The sequence below is a fragment of the Sphaerodactylus townsendi genome, linkage group LG07 (assembly GCF_021028975.2).
Source record: "Sphaerodactylus townsendi isolate TG3544 linkage group LG07, MPM_Stown_v2.3, whole genome shotgun sequence".
Taxonomy (NCBI): Eukaryota; Metazoa; Chordata; class Lepidosauria; order Squamata; family Sphaerodactylidae; genus Sphaerodactylus; species Sphaerodactylus townsendi.
In genome coordinates this window covers 46,639,846-46,659,442 of record NC_059431.1, presented here as the reverse complement: position 1 = coordinate 46,659,442, position 19,597 = coordinate 46,639,846, and the positions used below count along the sequence as shown (strand labels likewise).

The following is a 19,597-nucleotide window of genomic DNA, read 5'->3' as shown; positions in this document are numbered from 1 at the left end:
ATGAAATAAACATCAAGGAAATGTTTTAGTTATGGTATATATATGCTGAGGTATATAATCCAGGTAGCAGGGATCATTAAGAACGTATTTTGCTTCATGAGGATTTTCACAAAGAAAAACATATCTAACTTCATGAATAAGCTAGGAAAACAATGCAACTGTCATTCCTCAAAATATATGTTTTAAAATATATACTGAATAATCATAAATAGTTCAGTCATATATAGTTATTTTTTATGGTTGGTTTACAGCCACTTTGTCTTTTATGGCTAAATTATTTCATTGTCTTTAGAGCAAATTTTGATCTCTGCCATTATTATGAGATAACACTTGGGTGATTAAATGTTGTATAATGATTCATTTCTTGGTTTGTACAGAAAAGGAACATAAAATTTTGCCAACCTTATTTTTAACTAATGAGATATTAAGTATTAGCAAAGAAATTAAGAAATATTGACAGTTCTTCTAATAGCTTGATTTCATACCATGACTAATTCAGTCATTTGTATTTATATCTTCATAATAATGTTCTTTATATGTTTTGATCAGATTGCCCCTTGAGGTAGTTCTTCAGCAAACATAATTATATAGGAGAGACAATGGGAGAGAGGCAGTGGTGGAATTCAGCCTATTTGCACCAGTTCGGTAGAACCGGTAGCTAATTTTCTGTCTAATTAGGAGAACTGGTTGTAATCCCACCACTGAGTCCTTTCAGAACCGGTTGTTAAATTATTTGAATCCCACCACTGGAGAGAGGGTTAGCACTTCCATCATTTAAAACAAAAACTTTGAAGCCACTCATTCGTGCTTTACTTCTAATATGGGATAGATATCATTGGAATGATAATACCACAGTAATGGCAATACTTTTTAAAACTTTACACATCATGCTTTCCATGAATTAAAAAGTGAGTTCCATTCCTTGATAAAACAGTGCAAGAAAGTACAAAAACCATGCTAAACCCTGCTCAGATTGTGGCCTGTTTCTTAAGGATTATACTTCCAAAGAAGCTTTTACCATTTTGAAAATCAGATATACTCCTGCCAATACCAGAAACTACTTTTCAGAAATGTGAGATCACACTAGACTGATGTTTATCTCTTACCAAAAGTACGCAGGATATGAAATTGGCATCTATAACATATAATAATAAAACAGATTTACTGAATTATTGGGACCTATTTTTAAGAAACTGATACAGTGACGAATGAAGCTGTTCACTATGGTGTACTGCTTTTATATACCATTTGTGACACAGTTCAAAGTACAGGAAAATAAATGATTCCTCAATATGTAGTCAACATTTTTTGCTTTACTTTTGGGATGACCTCCATGTGTTTCTAGGGAAAACTATAATAATTCCAATATGAGCAATGAACTTGCCTGTAATTGCTGGCTGTTTCCCCTTCTCCAAATCCTTAGGACAGTGAAAAGAAAGGATTTATGAATAAGCTGTATGCCATCCAGGAAGTGTGTGTCAGTGTCCAGAACATCCTTGATGAAGTGGCTTCCTTTGGAGAAAGGATAAAGAAGTGAGTGTGAACACATGGGTGCTCAGCTTTTCTGATGCGGTTCACATGTGTGTGTTTTTCCCCAAAATCAGATTGCAAAATGTTATATATCTTGGGCAGAGGACAAAATATATTCTATGTATTACTACATATCTATGTTTTTACTTGGCTGATCATGTTGTTTTAATCAGGGTGTTGGAAATAATATATGACTCAGGAAAGAAACAATACATCTTTGAAGGAGAATATATGGCTGAGTAATAGTTCAAGCATCAAATGTTTCGTTAACAGTATTTTGAAAACCCAGGTTTGAATCTCCACTTGTGCTTTGGTGACCTTAGATTAGTCACTTTCTCTTAGGCTAACCCTGGGGTCAGCAACCTTTACTACCCAAAGAGCCATTTGGACCCATTTTCCATGACCCCGAAGATGTACCAAGCCGGAGAGGTGGCTCTGCTCCGGTCCCTCCACTCACCTTCCAGCCCTGGGAGGCGGAGGCACCGGGCAGGGAAACCACCTCTGCCCGATGGAGCAGGCAGCCGCCTGCTCGGTGGGGCAGAGGGGGGGTGGCAGCCACGGCTGGCCAGTGCCACCACCTCTCACACTGCAGGAGGTAGTGGCGCCGGGCAGGGAAACCCCCTCTGCCTGATGGAGCAGCCAGCCGCCTGCTCCGTGGACAGAGGGGGGATGGTGGCTGTGGCCTGCTTGGTGCTGCCACATCTCGCACTGTGGGAGGCAGCGGCACCAGGCGGGGAAACCCCCTCTGTCCGATGGAGCAGGCAGCTGCTTGCTCCATGGGGCAGAGGGGGGATGGCTGCTATGGGATGGCAGAGGGGGGGATGGCAGCTGCTCTGGAGGGACATGCCCATGCTACCCTCCGACCTCCAGGCCGGGAGGTCGGAGGGCAGCGTGGGCATGTTCCTCTAGCCATCCAGAGCAACACTGGAAGGAGAAGTGAATGGAGGGGACTCAAAAAACAGTGCCCTCATGCACAGAGCCGCCTCCTGTTTGGCCCTCCACTCACCTTTCCTTCCAGTGCTGCTCTGGAGGGCTGGAGGGACACGCCCACACTACCCTCTGACCTCCAGGCCATGTGGAGCTGCAGTATAAGGTTGAAAGAGCCACATGCGGCTCCAGAGCCGCAGGTTGCAGACCCCTGGGCTAACCTAATTCATGGGGTTGTTGTGAGAATAAAATGGAGGAGAGAAGAAGTAAACTGCTTCGGGTCCTCTCTGAGAGACAAGCAAGGTATAAATATATTAATTAAATACCTAAGTAAATAAATTTTGACTGAGAGCCCTTACATCCATTCAAATGGCTCTGGTTGAGCTTTCTTGCCCTAATGTACTTGGTCATCTATATTTTCCTATAAAATGTTATAAAGGATACTTAGCATGATGGATTTGATGATGGTGATGATGAGATATGTAGTAAAATTAGAAAGGGCTCTTAGTCATGGAATATTGAGATTTACAGTGCAGTCCACAAGCAGGGAGTTGAAAGGGCTGGAGGAGGAGGCATGACCCTGGTGCTGGCATAAATAATTCTTGCACCAGCATTTGGGGCATTTATGCTGGTACTGGGAAACTTTTGCTGGTACTGGGGAGCCACGTGTCAGACCCAAAATGGCTTACAACAGTCTTCCACCCTCTATCTTATCCTTACAGCAGCCCTGTGAGGTAAGTTAGGCCGAGATTATGTTGGCCTACTCCCATTTGCTGGTGACGACTTACACTGGCAAAATCGGTGGCACAGCCCATTGAGCTGCATATGCTGCTTTAAGGGGGAGCGGCAGCATCACTGTTGGCTTCCTGACTATGGCATAGCAAGCCTCTTGGGAAGTAGTGTGACTGTGGTTCTGCTGTCCCTGGTTACATCAGACTCCAGAGAGGAACTTGACTAGAGAGTTAGAGGGATCAAGACACTGGGCATCATTTCTCTATTGCTCTGACATAATCCCTTTGATGTGTAGATTGCTACTCACAAGGAAAACTTCCTTCCGTCTTCTCCTACCTCCCCACAAACACTTCTCCATCTTGCAACCAGGAAGGCAGAAGACATGTCCAATATCTCCCTCCACCCTAGTTAGACTAGATTAGGAAACTATATTTACTCTTTCCTACAATAAAATAAGTATATTAGTTTGAATAGAAAAAGGTCCTGAGTTATTTTGTTCCTGGCACATACAGAGATTGGATGGGGCTCTGTTGTGTACACTAAAGCCTTGTGCACTCTGATCAATTGCCAGTTCAGATTGCTGAGGAGCCCAGATTCTGAATTTATATGCCAATAGCAACCACCTCCACACACACTCTGCATTGCCTTGTAAGCTATGCAAATGTATGCATAATGTATATAGGACACAGAGTTTATATTGACTTGGCATAGAATTTTCATTTTTTTTCTACTAAGTATATTATAGATTTGCTTTGCCTTTTCTGTGCAAACTTTACGTGTGCTACTTTTAACCCATTAGACCCTCTCTGTTCCTAAAATATTGTTGCATTTCTTATGTTCTCTTTCAATCTTTCTAATCAACTGAATGTGAATATGGATTATGCTCACCCTGCAATTGTAAAATGTCAAGAGTAATCTTGCTTTCTTCACAGTGGCTCACCTTATGGCTCACTCTCTTCCAAAAAAAAAGTTCATACACAAATCACAAGGCTTTTGAGAAATACTATTAGGAATATATAACCCTGACACAGGTTTTTAGTAGTTGTGGTTAATTTCCTTAATTTAATACCTCTTACAATTTAATTCCTTCTTCCAATTGCACTGATGAAGCTGGTATAAATAGTCCAACATGGAAACATTCAAAAGTGCTCAGTACTGTCAGAGTACTTATAGAGGAGACAAAACTTAGACGGAAAGGGACTGTGATAAACTTTATTGTCCATTTTTTGTGGGGTGGGGAAGTGATGGGGTGAGGAGGTGAGGAGACCGCAGTGAAAAAAGCTGTCTAAAAGAAGGGGGACAAAATACAAGTTTTGGAACAAGCGCAGTCAATAAAATTCATTGCTTGAGGGATCCCTGTTACATGTTATAATGTTCTCTGAGTGAACTGCATATTATGTGGAAGATCTATGACTGGATTTCTTGTTATTTCTTCAACGTTCAAAAGTGACTAAAGGGGGAACTGAATTAGGATCATGGTTATGAGGATCCTTTCCTCAGATTCAGTTTTTCTGATAGAAATTACAACTCTATAATGAAGTACTGTTCATTTTAATATGGTTAAAGATTATATTTCTCCTACTACATCTAATATCAGCTCAGATTAGCCTGTACACTCCCACGCACGCCAGCTGGGTGACCTTGGGCTAGTTACAGCTTCTCGGAGCTATCTCAGCCCCACCTACCTCACAGGGTGTTTGTTGTGAGGGGGGAAGGGCAAGGAGATTGTAAGCCCCTTTGAGTCTCCTGCAGGAGAGAAAGGGGGCATATAAATCCAAACTCTTCTTCTCAATGATTTCTTTAAGGGAAGGTGGGCGGGGCTGCCCCAGCACTATGGCTTCAGTATATCTGCTGCATAACATGTTTGGCCTGCAGACTTTGTTACTGAAATCTAACTTGCTAGCAAAGTTAGGCAATGCTAATATTATTAGTATGTAAAAGAAAAATGAAATTATACTGATTTTAGTTGATGCTTCTATATGTCATGCATCTGTGAGAATCTGAAGCATCAAGAGAGAGACAAGAATATGAGTAGAAACTCTGTCTTCTGCTTGGTTTTAATGGGAAAACCAGGTGTCCTAGGAGCAAAGGTTATCTGACAAAGGGACATGATATGGCTAGAAGGCCTTCATTGTACCTATCTTTTCCCACATGCAGGAGCAATAAACCTTCACATTTATTGACAGCAAACCACATCCTGGGAGGACCTCATCGTCTGTGATCCCCATTGTTAGACCTCCAGAAGAGCTGGTTGGCCACTGTGTGAAATTAGATGCTGTACTAGGTGGACCACTGGTCTGATCCAGCACACTGTAAAAATGCTAGAAGAAGAAAAGGCAAAAGAGATAGGCGAAAACACCATGTATGGCGAAAATAGTTAAAGAAACTTTGATTGTGAGCATAACCATGGTATCCAGGACATTGGAATCAGTTTTTAATTGACAGTGACTGGTTCGTAGACTCATTTTTCCTATCTCCAGCCTTGCTAAGAGAGATAAAGAAAAATGCTACATGCTATATGAAAAAAAAGGCTACATGAACACCCTTTTAATAGTAATGCTTTTTGTAGCATTTTGGTTGGATTTTTTTTAGTACACTCTGATTAAATCCACAGGACACCAAAATTATAGGTAGTCAACAAGCATTTTTTAAAATTCCTGGCACACACCAGTTGAATAACTCTGTTCCTTTATAATGTAACTTTGGGCTCTAGGTGGGTATTAGAGCACACAGGGCTTTCTGCTATTGTTTACTTGTTATGAAGAAGAACACCACTGTGGAAATAAAAGAGACTTTGTTATCCCATGGGATGGAGTGTTCAACGTCATTGGCACTTGCTCAGGAGTTCAAATTGCACTACTCGTCATAGTTGATATCTGCCTTCTTAAACAACTTTGGTTCTTTCACCAATGACTTACTTTGTTCCATTTATAAACCTATACTCAAACTGGCTGACACATTCTTTTATTCATTCTGTTAATTGATAATTACCCTTCTGACTTGCATTAATTTTTCATTCAGTACCTTCAACTGGACTGTTCCATTCTTAAGCTGGCTGGCCATTGTTGCTTTCTTTGTGCTTACAGTCATCCTGTATTTCATTCCACTGAGATACATTGTCCTTGTCTGGGGTAAGTAAAGCCTTTTTTCTCCTTCCAAAGCGGCCTGTGCCACATAGAACAAGCTATCTTTAAGGGATGAGTTTTACTGTCAGTAGTTCTGTATTTATGATCATGAAACTACTGTATGATGGAAACAGACAAGTTAGTTAGAAATCACAACTATGTAAAGATTTAGGCCCACCTGCCAAATGCATTTTTCTTGTCCAGCTTTTTAGCCTTCATCTATATATATAAAAAGCTTTCCGTGTATGTGTTGATGACAGGGTACCTCAGAAGCTGCTGGACGGATCGCCCCCAAATTTTCAGGGAACGCTGCGCATCCATGCGAGATTGTTTCCCGCCAGTTGGAAGTCTCCTGCGACTCACCTGAGCCAGGTGAAACGCGAAAACAGGGGGCGGCGTCCACTGCGCATGCGTGACTCCTTGCAGCCGTTGGACATGGCCAGGGACTCGGCGCGAGAGGAAGGAGCGCGCGCAGGCCTGGAAAGTGCTACGACCCGCCTGCCGCGGGAAGACACAGAGGCCCAGCCAGTTGTGGCCGGTCCCATCCCCAAGCTCAGTGGGGCTGGAGGGAAGGGGAAAATCCAGAAATGCCGTGTCCGCCACCTGCCGCCACAAAAACCCCTCCCCACCCCCACCCCTGGCTTTCCCGCTCACTTCATCCCAACGCAGCCTCAGTCACTCGGCAAAACGCTGCCCCGCCCACCGTGACAAACTTTCCCTCCATTACAGAGTTACTAAATATGTAAAAGGGGGCAGGAGAACTCAAAGTGGAAATATTCCACCTCATATGTCAAGGGTTTGAGCGTCAAGAGTCGTGAAATACACTTGACTCATTTCTAACACCCAAAACAAGCTTCTCTTTGGATGCATTGGAATTCTCCCTTGAAGCAGGAGAGGCAGCGCTGCGCCTTTAAGGAGGAGGGTGCCTGCCTGCCAGGCGGGGGTGGCTGCTTTCCTCCCCGCCTCCGGCCCTGATCTGCCGCCTCCCGTGGGCAGGCTCGCCCGGTGGCTTCTCGGGAGCAGCGTCCGGCCGCCGGCGATGCACAGCCTGGGCCCTCCGTGCGCCCTGGCCGCCCTTTTCCCACCGGGGCTGCTTCGGGCGGTGGCCAGCAGCAAAGCATTGCGGGAAGCCAGCAGCCGCCACCGCCGCCGGGCTGCCGTGTGGCTCCTGCGCTGCCAGGTGCCGCCTGCCGTGGTGTCTTGGCAAGGTCCGCGCCGAGAGTCCAGGCGGCTCCTCCTGCTGGTTCCCCTCCGACGGCCACAAGGGCCGGGCCGCTTGCTCACTGAGGCCGCCCTGCGAGCCACCGGGCCCGGCATGCCCGCTGGGGTCGCCAGCGGGAGCCGCCCCGGATCGCAGAAGGTGCGTGGAGGCCGGGGGCGGGGTGTCAGAGAAGACGCGAAGGCAGTGGGGGAGAGTCTCCGAACATGTGCAGAGTGCTTTCTCCAAACAACTCTCTCACTGCACTCACACACTTCAACACAACCACCTCATCTCACACACTCCTCTCTGCCCTCCCTCACAGCCACACTTCACACAGCCATGGCCTTCTCCATTCTTTTCACAACTCTCTCACTGCACTCACACACTTCTACACAACCACCTCATCTCACACACTCCTCTCTGACCTCCCTCACAGCCACACTTCACACAGCCATAGCCTCCTCCATCCTTTTCACTACTTTCTCACTGCACTCACACACTTCAACACAACCACCTCATCTCACACACTCCTCTCTGCCCTGAAAAGGGAAAAAGGGATTCCATTTGACCACCCCAAAAGCCTAGGCTGCGGATCATTGAACCTGTATGCGCATCTGTGTGGGTTGCGGACTGTTATGAGAAGGACAATTGCCACAGCAACGCGTGGCCGGGCCCCGCTAGTCATACTATAAACATGTATCCATGAGGATTCTTCATCTATCAAACTGCAGTTTTGTCTAGATATTACACTGATTTATTTTCCCTATTTATATCCAAACAGTGGCATTTCAATTTATATAGTGCATTTAGAACAATAAGCCTTTTCAGGCTTTTATCAGATGGAAATATATAGAGTCAGTGCCTAGAAGCTGGGCCTGAGGGGGTCACCATTAAATGAACTGAAACATATATGTTACAGAATGCAATATTATTTTGTACTTGTGAGCATTTTAGACTAGCAAGAAGTGCAAAGTAGACTCATGCATTTATCTACACAGAGTATTATTTTGTATTTTCTTACTGCACTTGAGGAATAAGAAATCTTGTATGAAGTCCCCTCAGAATACAGAAATAAATGACTGAAGAAATAGTTTCTTTTGTGTGCTAGTAGACTGTCTACAAATTGGCCTCTTTCTACTGATTTTGAAGTTACTAAACAGCATATTTGCAGAGATTAGTGATGAAAAATATGAGCTAACTAATGGAACCCCAAGCTCTTTAATTCTCACAGTTGGATACTTTCAGTATACACAGTAGACAGACATTGTATTTGATAATATTGAAGTCTGCTTTGAATAAATCTGCCAAAATGGATACGTAGAGCTCAGCTGCAAGGAATAAGGAATATAACATAGAGTGCTCTAAAAAAAAAAAGTGGTACAAACTGTTTCAATTACTTAGTTTGTTTCTTTGTTTTTTGTTCTTTTGAAACATTTATGTCCCATCCCTCAACCAGAAAACGAATTCCTGACAAAAGCATTCAAGTACAATAGAACATGTAAATATCGACGCAATCAGCTAAAAAAGAAAGATAAATTAAATAAAAACTATGAAAGCACTAAAACAAAAAATACTAAATAATCATCAAGATTAAATTACATAAGCAAGAAATAATATTATTTACAATATTACAATATTAGTTATAGTACTATAAATCAGAGATAGGGAAGTTAATTTTAAAAGCCTTTGAAAATAAATGTTTTCATCAGGCATCAAAAAGGCGGTGTTCCAAAATTTGTGTACCACAGTTGAAAAGACTCTATTCCTAGTTACTTAGCTTTGCCAACCTCCAGGTGGGGCCTGCAGATCTTCCAGAATATTAACATCTGCAGAAAATATAGATCAATCCCTTTACGGAAAATAGGAGTTTTGGAGGGTGAACTCTATAGCATTATACCCTGCTTAGTCCTCTCCATTTTCCAAACCTTGCCCTCCCCGAACTGCACCCCCAAATCTCCAAAGATTTCCCAACCCATAGTTTACATACCTATTTTTACTGTCTCCCTCACCTCAGTCATCAAGGCTTTAGATGAAGGTTCTAATGGACAGGAAAAAATAAACGGGAAAAGCCCTATTGATACCCTGTTCCCAAGCCATTTAGAGGAGGGTTTCCCAACTTTTTTGAGCCTATGGACACTTTTGGAACTTTGAAACAGGGTGATGAATGCAACCGCAAAACAACTGCCATAGGAGGTGGAGTTGTGTACTAAATGGCTGTTGCAGGAAGCTGAGCCATACACTCAGAGACCGATTATGCACGGTGAAGTTCCTGCAACTTCAAAGAGAATTGGCTGGGCAGTCTTTGTTTCACGGCATGTTCAGCATTATAACCCACCACCCTGTTTGCTGCAAGGCAGTCATTACCCATCAGCTGGCTTTTTGCTTACATCCAGAGGGGATGTTTTGCAGGTTCTTGATTAATTAAAGCATGCGTGCTTTAATTTTTATCTTTAATCTTATCAGCAGATTGATAGATCGATATATCATCTCTCAATAGATCGATAAATTGATAGATCGACATTAAAAAGGCTTACTATTAAAGAAAAGTTTTGAGTACACTTTGCCTGAACACTGTTTGTCTTTTATGGTGGGAAGTGTGTATGGGGGGTGGGGGGTGGGGAGGGAGTAATGGCATCATGCAAACTTCAAAACCACAAAAGGACAAAGTGAACTGCTGTTTGCTAAGCTCCCCAGGTTCATGATCATCCATCTCCCGATGTACTGTAAACCCAAGTGTCAAGACCAATGACTTACCTGGTGTGGTCTGGAATCACTGATTGCTTGTGTATAATACTACTAGGCTGAAGACATCCCAGTTTGTTGATCAAATGCAAGGGGAAATCGAGTGTTTGGACTGATCAACGAGTCTTATTATTTTTTACATTTTTTTAGTGTTAGTATTGATTTATCAAACTATTGATATGGTTATTTAAATTTTTTTTTAAAAAAAATCTAAGATCTCAAGGTATGCAGGAGCGAGGAGGCCATAGGCAATACAAATGATATGGCAGGACTAGAAGTGAGAAGTAGTTGGCAACAGGGAGGAGGGCGAGGTGGAAGCATGCAAAGCAGCACGAGAACTTGTGTATTTGGGGTAAGACTAGGTGGGCTGGCTTCAAGTGGAGGGAAGAGGTTTGGGGCAAAGCTGTGTCCACTGGCAAATCTGTCCCACTCTGGCAGCGAAGCAAAATTACAATTGTGCTATAAGTGGAATTTGTTTTGCTGCAGAGAGAGTGGGAAGTGAAAGCAGGGCTAGAGGAAATATTCTGTGCAAGAAATCTTGCCACAGCGAACCCACGCAGCAAACATTTTGTGCATAATTGGCCACAGAGGAAGTCCAAGCGCAGGGAAGAAGGGAGTAATTTTTTTAAATGTTCTGGAAAAAAGGATTGGGAGAGAATAAATCCAACACTGTGGTGGCAGGTGCCACTGGAACAATGTTATTTTAGTTTGCCTAGTCAATTGGATTTTCAGTGGCCAACTAGAAAAAATTACACATCTGACCCCATCACTTTCTAAAAACCTGACTGGGTGACAGAAAGTATGCCAGCAGGTACTATGGTGGCCATTGGCCCCCTGGCGAACCTATGGCATGGGGGCCAGAGGTGGCACTCAAGAGCCCTTTCTGTGGGCACACGCTAGCAGAGTGCCCCCCCCACACACATACATTTAGGCTGGCCTGGGCCGCTGGGCTTGATTATTAGCATTAAACCTAAGACCTAGTTTTGGGGAAGCAGTGTAGGTGACTCTGTTAAGCACTGCTAAACCCCACTGATTTTCATGCAAAGTACTAAAGCGCAATCCTTTACCTGGGAGTAAGCTCGGTTGCTGGCAATGGGGCTTGCTTCTGAGTAAACCCTCCTAGGGCCGTGATTCATCCGCTCGAAGAGTTGCACGGTTGCTTCAAAGCAAAGCCACCAACTACCACCAAGCTTACTCCTGAGTAATGCATGCCTCGAAGCCAACCGTTTTTTCTAAACTTAAAACCTCAGTATTCAGGTTAAATTTCCATGTTGGCACTTTGCAATAAGTAAGTGGGTTTTGGGTTGCAATTTGGGCACTCAGTCTCTAAAAGGTTCGCCATAATTGATTTAGAGTTATTAATTTGGCCTAAAAGTAAAGAGGAAGCTAATTTAGTCATTCTAACATAGATAAGATACAACTTTTATGATTGGTGCCATTTAGCAGTATAGTGGCTACATTGTAGTGTAGCTGAAGCTTCTGAACCAACCTCAGAAAAGCTCCATGTAGACCAGTCTAATTTGGATGTGAACAGTGCATGGACAATCATGATGAAGTCTTGCTTTTTCAGAAAGGGTCACAGGTGGCTCACCAGCCAATACTGTTTTAAAGGCATTACATACTACAGCAATGATATGTCTCTCCATCTGAAGATCGAAATCTAACAGCACCCCCAAGTTACAAACCTGCTTGTTTAGGCGAACTGCAACCCTATCTAGAACAGGCTTACAACTTAATCCTCAAATAGATCCACAGTTGAACAACCATACCTCTCTAGACTTAATTTCAGTTTACTGTCCCTCATCTCGCCCATTACCACCTGCGAAATGCAGCCATCACCATCTTACCTGATGGCACCTTGCTCCAAATTTGAGTGATTTATCTCAAAGTTTTCAGGTCAATGTTAAAAAGCTAGTGTACAACTTGAATTTTTAGTCATGAAAGCCATTGTGACATGAGAACAGTAACACTATGGCAGCCCTCTGATAAAATTCCAGCATGTAATGGCAATGGAAATATGCTTGCAAAGGTCCAGTGAACAAAGGGGAAATATTGCCCATGTATTTCAGCCCTAAGCAGCTTTTTAATTGCTATCTGTATTCCCTAGGTGGGGGTAGACTGGGAAGACTGGGAAGTATAATAGAGTGGGGTAAAGCAAGCTTACTTGCAGCAGTAATTTCCCATCTGTTCTGCATGGGGCCTCGCCAGCTGGCTCACCACAGCAACAGCTGCAAGGGGGGGCATACCTTACTTGGGGAGGAGGCAACCCATCAGTAAGACGGTCTCTGTGTAGTCATATGGAAAGGTTGGAGGTCCATTTAAGACTGTATTATTTTTGTGGCAAAAAATGTTTTGCATTTGGAGAGGAGGGAAGATTTACTGGGTTGATAATCCCAAGAACATGTGGAGTCTTCAAACCATCAATGCAGACAGTAGTGACTGGTGCTGGCATTGAAACTAGTATTTCATTATGGGTCATTTATTATGGAAGCATATTAAGTATAATGACCTGATTTGTACAATCCTTATTTTTTGAATGAAGAAGAATTGGGCAGATGCTATGTATGAACTGCTGTTATGTTTTATATTTATGGGGGGGGGGGGCTGCAGGGCTGATGTTGTTCGTCTGTGAACTGGGCTGCAGTTTCCATTTGGCCGGATGAGCCACATGGTAGACAATGTTTGATATGTTTCCACATAGCACTAATATTTTTAAGCTTTCAGCTTATAAAAATAATTGATGTGCATCTCATAGCAAAATCAAATTTCAAGCAGAAAATGAAATGAGAGGAGGCTAATAGGAGCACTTGTAAACTGCTTGCCATTAAAGTCTGCCTACTTGAAACTGCTAACCTCAGTGTGCTTCTTCACTCTGTGAGTAGTTCACCAGGGTTCCAGCCTACCTTGCAAGGATGGCAGGAAGAGATGACGCCCACACTTGCAAAGATCACATTTACAGTCAATCCTGTGTATCACTGTTTCAAAATTTAATTTATACTCTTCCCTTTCTCAACCCAGTTAGCCTCAGGGTGAGTTCCAACAAATAATGCATACAAAATACAATTCATTAGTTAAAACATAAGCAGATTCCACATGGGCCAAATACAGTGGTGTGAAAATGGTGTACACCCTTTTAAACCAATTTACTCTGTTTTCACATCGTTTTCATACCACTGTTTTTGGCCTATGCGGAATCCTCCATAGAATGGAACTGCAATTGCTTATTTAATTAAAAGATGGCATTCTGATTGCATACCTACTATGTATTTTATAAAATTATTTTTAACGGTGACTTGGTTTATAGCCAGTTGTAGGCAGGATTTTAAGTGAACATAAACATTTTATGTTAATAAAACCTGAACTATACCTTCATGTAGGTATCAATAAATTTACGAAGAAACTCCGAAGTCCGTATGCAATTGATAACAACGAAGTGCTTGATTTCCTTTCCAGAGTTCCTTCAGATGTGCAAGTGGTATGTATATATCTGTGATCATAGAACTCTCCTTGTCCTTAACAGTCACTTAAAAAAACTTACTCAAGTTTTATTTTTTCACATGATGCTAAAATTTTATAAGCCTGCAAAACCAAGTAAAATCCTGTTCGGATTAGTTCTTGCCGTGATCTTTGCCTCAGAAGGCCCTGGGGGAAATATGCTTAGAATTCTTCCTGTGGCTGGTAGAGTTTGTGTTAGCCAACTACCAGGGAATAAATATTGTGTACAGATTTTAAATTCTGCCTTGATTTCTTCTGCCACCCTGCCCAACTGGCCTCTTTGATTTTAGAACTTCCAAGGATATTTGTGTTTTTAAAAATATTTTTGTATTTTTAGCGTATGTTACAGTTGTAAATGTTCAACTGTCACATCAAATTAACATAAAACACTCCACGGTTCTTTTTTTAAAAAATGAAATAAAAAGGAGCACTTGTATTACAGCTTGTTGGTTAAAATCATGGTATGGTTTTAAAACTTCTTGCAAATAGCTTTAAGAATCTAAACACAGAATAAATATTCATGGATATTGATCAAAATGTAAAACATGTTCTGCACATTGAAAGTCTTGGGACATTGGTTTTTGTATCTCCCCAGAATGCATAGCTCTTACTGTATAACCAAGTTCTTTAAATTCTGACCACTGAGAACACCAAACTTATGTTGCATAGTAGCAAGCAAAGCTGCTTCAGTTCCCATGCATCTGGAGAGACAGTAGAACAGAACAGATGGCAGTGCATACAAAAAAGCAAGTGTTTTGCCCAGCGAAGGCATAGGAGAATAGCTGCCACTTTGCTGGTGGTGTTCTTTTTTCTTAAATGGCTTCTTGACTGGGAATGGATTTTACATGAACCAGAATACTGTAGAAAACAAACTGCACATAACTGCATCGCATAACTGCAAAAACATACACACATACATTATAAATCCTTTGTGTAGGTTAAATGTGCCATTTATTGTAATATTTCCATTAACCCAGGGCCGAATTGTCACCTGATCTAAATGGCTGCAGCACAAGTAAAAAACCACTTAACCCAGTTTTAATACCAGTCCCCAACCAGATGGACCACTATTTTTAAAGTGTTGTTCTTAAACACTATTTAAACACTACTGAATGATCTTTCTGTCCTACTGTTTAAAGTGGCTACCATTTGTTCTTAACATTTGCTCTCAATGAATGTCCTGCACTGTGGTTGGAGTGGGGAGTTCACTGAAGTGTCCCTCCCCATACTGTGTTGTTTCCTGTATGATTTTCCTTGTTCAGATTCTCCTTTGACCTAGCAATCAATTTGGGGTGGGGAGGGCATGCATTTCAGGTGTGATTCCTATGCATTACTTCCTTCCAAAGAATAATATCTTGCTCTTATGCGTCGTTTTTTTCAGGTTGCTGAGTTGAAATTTCCCCCTGAACTTTGTGTTTTAACAGGTGCAGTACCAAGAACTGAAACAGGATCCTACTCACAGTCCAAGTCGGAGGAAGAAAAACAATCCTGGCTAGCCAATTTCATGAACTATGGAGACCAGCATCTGTTCTACAAAAATGAGCCTAAGGAATATTTCCTCTTTATGAGCTTTATTTATTTTGCCTTTTCATCACAAAGGAGAAAACTGTAAATACTGTACAAAGGGATTTATTGGTGAGAATATACTTGTACAGAACTTAGAAGATAACAAATACTTTTTGCAAGCTTTGTTAAATGAGAGGGCACACTGATAGAATGAATGTAAAACGGTAGGCGATGGACACAAACAATTGGGTAGCAAAAGACATGTTAAATTAAGCTTTTAACTCCAGCTCTGATTAATTTTTAAAAGGTAAAGATGCACGCATGACCCATCTTTTTATCCAAGAAAGATCATTAATATTGTTTTATATGTTTTCTACATTTCACTAGCAGAACAATGCAAATGAGCATAGTGCATGTTATCAAAAAACCCTCTGTAATTAGATCCTGCTGCAAATAATCAAACCATCTGGGGTTTGCCTGAATGTGAGCAGCATAGGTTAAATGTGAATGTTGACTGGATCTCCAAAGATTTAAAGAGGTTCTTAACACTTTTATCATTCCACCACAAGACTTTGGAAAATACACCTATATCTGAATTACTGCCAGGTTTATAACTGATTGCATATCTAACTTTTTATATCGCCACTCCTCTTGATTTGTTCTTATTAGCCTCAAGAATAATATGCATTTTAGTTCATGTGTAAAGAAAATATTATAAGAGTAAAATCATATTGCTTTTGGTGTCAGGCTATGAACACCTTTTGTGCACATAAAGAATGCTGAAACTAAAATGTTTGTCTCCTAATTAAAATGTCATATTAAAAAACTTTATAGCATGGTACTTTACCTGTTGCCACAAAATAGTGTAGAGGAAAAGTGCAATATTGGCAGAAGAACTGATATACTGGTTTGATATCTTTATTGATAAATCAGTCTTTCAGGTATAGAAGTGCCCTGTTGCAAAGTAAATAGCAGACAGGAAAATATGGTTTACATTTCAAAACATTGCCATTATTTAAGGAGTAGCTAGAAATATTTTGTTATGCTGTGACCTCCAGAGGTCAGATCTTACTATAGTGATGAGCTGAATATATACACCTAAGGACCTTACCAAGTAGTCCTTACAGAGAACTAGTTTCACATGAGGTACTGAAGGACCAAATAAGGGCAAATAGATTTTGAACCCTCAGAACAGAGAGAGAGAGTCCCTGCTATTCATACAGGGCATTCAGCCTGACTTGTAGTTGCTTACTTCGTTCTATTGCACTGTTGTCAAATAATACTTTGTGTAGGGGTGGGGGGAAGAGAATGATAATATTATATGCACAGGAAAATGTATATACAGTAACTTATGTCTTGTGCATTTCTCATAACAGCTGATTTTGAAAGTTATTTTTATCTTAAAGGTTTGTTGCAGTTTCTTACAAAAGAGCTATTTTGATCTTGCCTGTTTATATAACACGTTGAAAGAACGTCAAACAAATCCTCTCACTACGATGGGGACCTGACCTGATCATTCTGTGGCTGTGTTGCCAAGTGGTAGTGATTTATTTAATTTACACACATACTCAGATTTGTCTCTCTCTTTTTCATTGTTGACGAACACTGTGCCATAATTAACCTTGTTGAAGGATCTCCATAGATGTGACTGTGGAGGCAGGAGGTTCTAGAGTGTTCGGTTTAATAGACAAAACCTTTTCCCTCTCTTTATTGGTTCACTTATTGTTGTCTTACTATTCCTTGAGCCTTTTTCCTGTATGAAATGCCTATTTAACTGATTAACTTCATTAAACTCATATACCCAATTACTTTGGATGTTTGGCGGGGGTTTTTATTTTTGTATTTCATGACAATCTTTTCTCACAAAGAAAAACATTATAGAATAATTGTGTACAACTGGACATGAGGAGGCACAGAGAGTGGACCTCCATTTCTCTCCCACCCACTGATGTTGCATAACACAACCAATGCATCTTCAAAGTTTGCTGCACATTTTTCAGGTACTGCCACTGATTTTCAGTCTTAGAACCAATTCAAGAGAATTTTCCATGAAGTCAGTAATTATAACTAGATTTTTCATAATAGTTTCTTTCAGAGATTTGTCTATAGGCTGTTCTGCTTTGGAAACGAAACCTCTTTGGGGAATAACCCTTCCTCAAGCCTCAAGTGTTTCAAGATGCTCCTTTTGATCAAATTAATTCTGGAGTGAGCATCTACACCTGTTTGGTTGCTATATTTTGATATTTCACCTCAGGCAGATTTTTAAAAAGGTGTTTGTTTATGGCAGTGTTATTTGCTACAAAGCAGCTTTATAGCTTCTTAAAGTAATTTCAGATCTACAGATGAAAAGGCTTGCAACATGTTCAGTTTTTCTATCATACAATCCTGGTTTTAATTGGACATTTTTGAAACTTATCACAGAATAAGGAAGATTTTCTCTTCAGAGATGCTTCATTAACATTATTATTTAGAATGCACACAGCATTGTTATGAGGGGGATCCTCATCTAGTAGGGTGTCACTAGACTTGCATTCCAAAGTTGGGCTACTTTTTCCCCTGATTTGGATAACATATGGATACAGATATGGATTAAAGGACCTTATTCCTAAAAAAAATGCATTAGAGAAGCCACCTAAGCATTTTACACTGACACATTCAGAAATGACAGCTTTAATTTGCAAATGATTACAAAACTGTCAGTATGAGTTTTATAGAGCTGTTTACATTTATACAGCTGTCCCAAACTATAATAGTGCCTAAAATGTGAAAAGCCCTAGCACTCTGTGTGTCCAACATTGCCACAGTTAGGCATGGGAATACTATGGTCTAACAGGAGTCTCTGCTGAATGTCTGCTTGTAGTAAGGTAGGGTACATTTGTATCCATATGTATCCCAGGCCCTTGAGCACTTTAGCCATATGGGAACCAGAGGAGATGCACCCTGGTCAATGTGTGTGTGGGATGGGAGACGGAGCATTGGCTTGCAATTAATAGCTGATTCTTTGTGCCACATCTAGAAAAAAGGCCATTGTGATAAGGAAAGGGAGGACTGAGCTTCTGTGAAAAGTGTTTCCCTATTCTACACTTTTTTCATCTTGACAAAGAACTCTCTTGACACTTATCCATAACACTTATTAATATGTATACCCACCAGTGAATTGGTGCTTGTGAATAGCAATATTCTATTCACTAACTTACAATTTTAACAGTATACTATGTAAAAATATTTAATACAGCTGCTTTATAATAAAATTCATCTGTTTGGTTAAATTAAATAGCAGCAAGCTTATACTGTTCCTATTTTCTCTTGTTCTGGGGTTCACAAAGCATTAAGAGATGAGGGCAGAAATTATTATTCTCAGGTTTTTTATATTTAAATCCTTTAGACATATAGGTCTATCTTCAGGTTCAGTGTCAAAAAAATTATTTCAGTTGCAACGTAAAAAAGATGGGGGCACAACTGGTTTATTTTCACTTTTGAGGTGACATTATAGCATTGATGACTTATAAAAATGTTATTCTTTTTACTAGAAGTCTTGATGAGCAGGGTTGTCACCATAATGTCGTTAATAATGCAAGCATCTTAGATATGTGTCTATGTTCATAGACCTGCTTTCCAGTTGATCCATCTTCACGCTAGGATAGTCTGTGGGTAAAGAAGAAAACTTATGCTGCCTCATTACAAACAGTTACTAGCATAGATTCTACATGTGGCTTAAAGGAACACATATAACCTGATCAAAGACCAACACAAATAATAGTTAAGGGATCTTTGACAGCATGATGAGTCTCCTTACACAGGTTTGGAAGAATATTTTAATATGGTGAAATCCAAGAGAGTTCTTCAAGGGATTAATTGGCACTATGAAGCAGTCACAGTCTCACCTGGCATACATCAACAGCACCAAACACAGAATGCCCACATTAAGATGCAAATATTTCAAATATCCATATATAGGATGAAAATGGGCCCAAGAGGATGTAATAGTAGTCAGTTTCAGGTAGTATTACAGCGCGCGGGGGGGGGGGTGTTGGCTGCTACATAAATATAAATAATTTGGAGAAGATCAAACAGGCATGCTACCAGGGTCAAAGGCAAAAATCCAGAGGGGCAGAGAAACAAACACAACTATTACGATTTTCCATTTCATAAGATAGTGGTAGTCCTGGAGACAAAAGTTTGCAGGATAGAGCTCATTGGGATTGAGCCAAATAGATCATCATACTTAAGGGTACATTGCAAGAACAAGGCATGAGCACAATTTGATGACAAATACTTCAATTATAGGGCTAGAAATGTCAGTGAAAACAAGACTCCTTTTTTCCCAATCTGGAAAGAG

The 19,597-nt window shown here is 41.0% G+C and overlaps 1 protein-coding gene across 7 annotated transcripts in view; it reads left to right on the top strand.

Moving 5' to 3' along the window:
* The window catches only part of MCTP1 (multiple C2 and transmembrane domain containing 1), a 261,364-nt gene extending 244,298 nt beyond the window's left edge, over positions 1 to 17,066 (top strand). For 4 of the 7 annotated variants that reach the window (XM_048503523.1, XM_048503522.1, XM_048503526.1 and 1 more), the window contains 4 exons: positions 1,424 to 1,533; positions 6,211 to 6,320; positions 13,635 to 13,732; positions 15,134 to 17,066. In XM_048503523.1, the coding sequence (XP_048359480.1) occupies positions 1,424 to 1,533; positions 6,211 to 6,320; positions 13,635 to 13,732; positions 15,134 to 15,364 (549 nt within the window). In that variant the 3' untranslated portion in view covers positions 15,365 to 17,066. The remainder of the gene's footprint in view (positions 1 to 1,423; positions 1,534 to 6,210; positions 6,321 to 13,634; positions 13,733 to 15,133) is intronic. The other 3 variants (XM_048503528.1, XM_048503524.1, XR_007245065.1) reach the window with 2 other exon arrangements.
* The last annotated feature ends 2,531 nt before the right edge of the window (positions 17,067 to 19,597 follow it).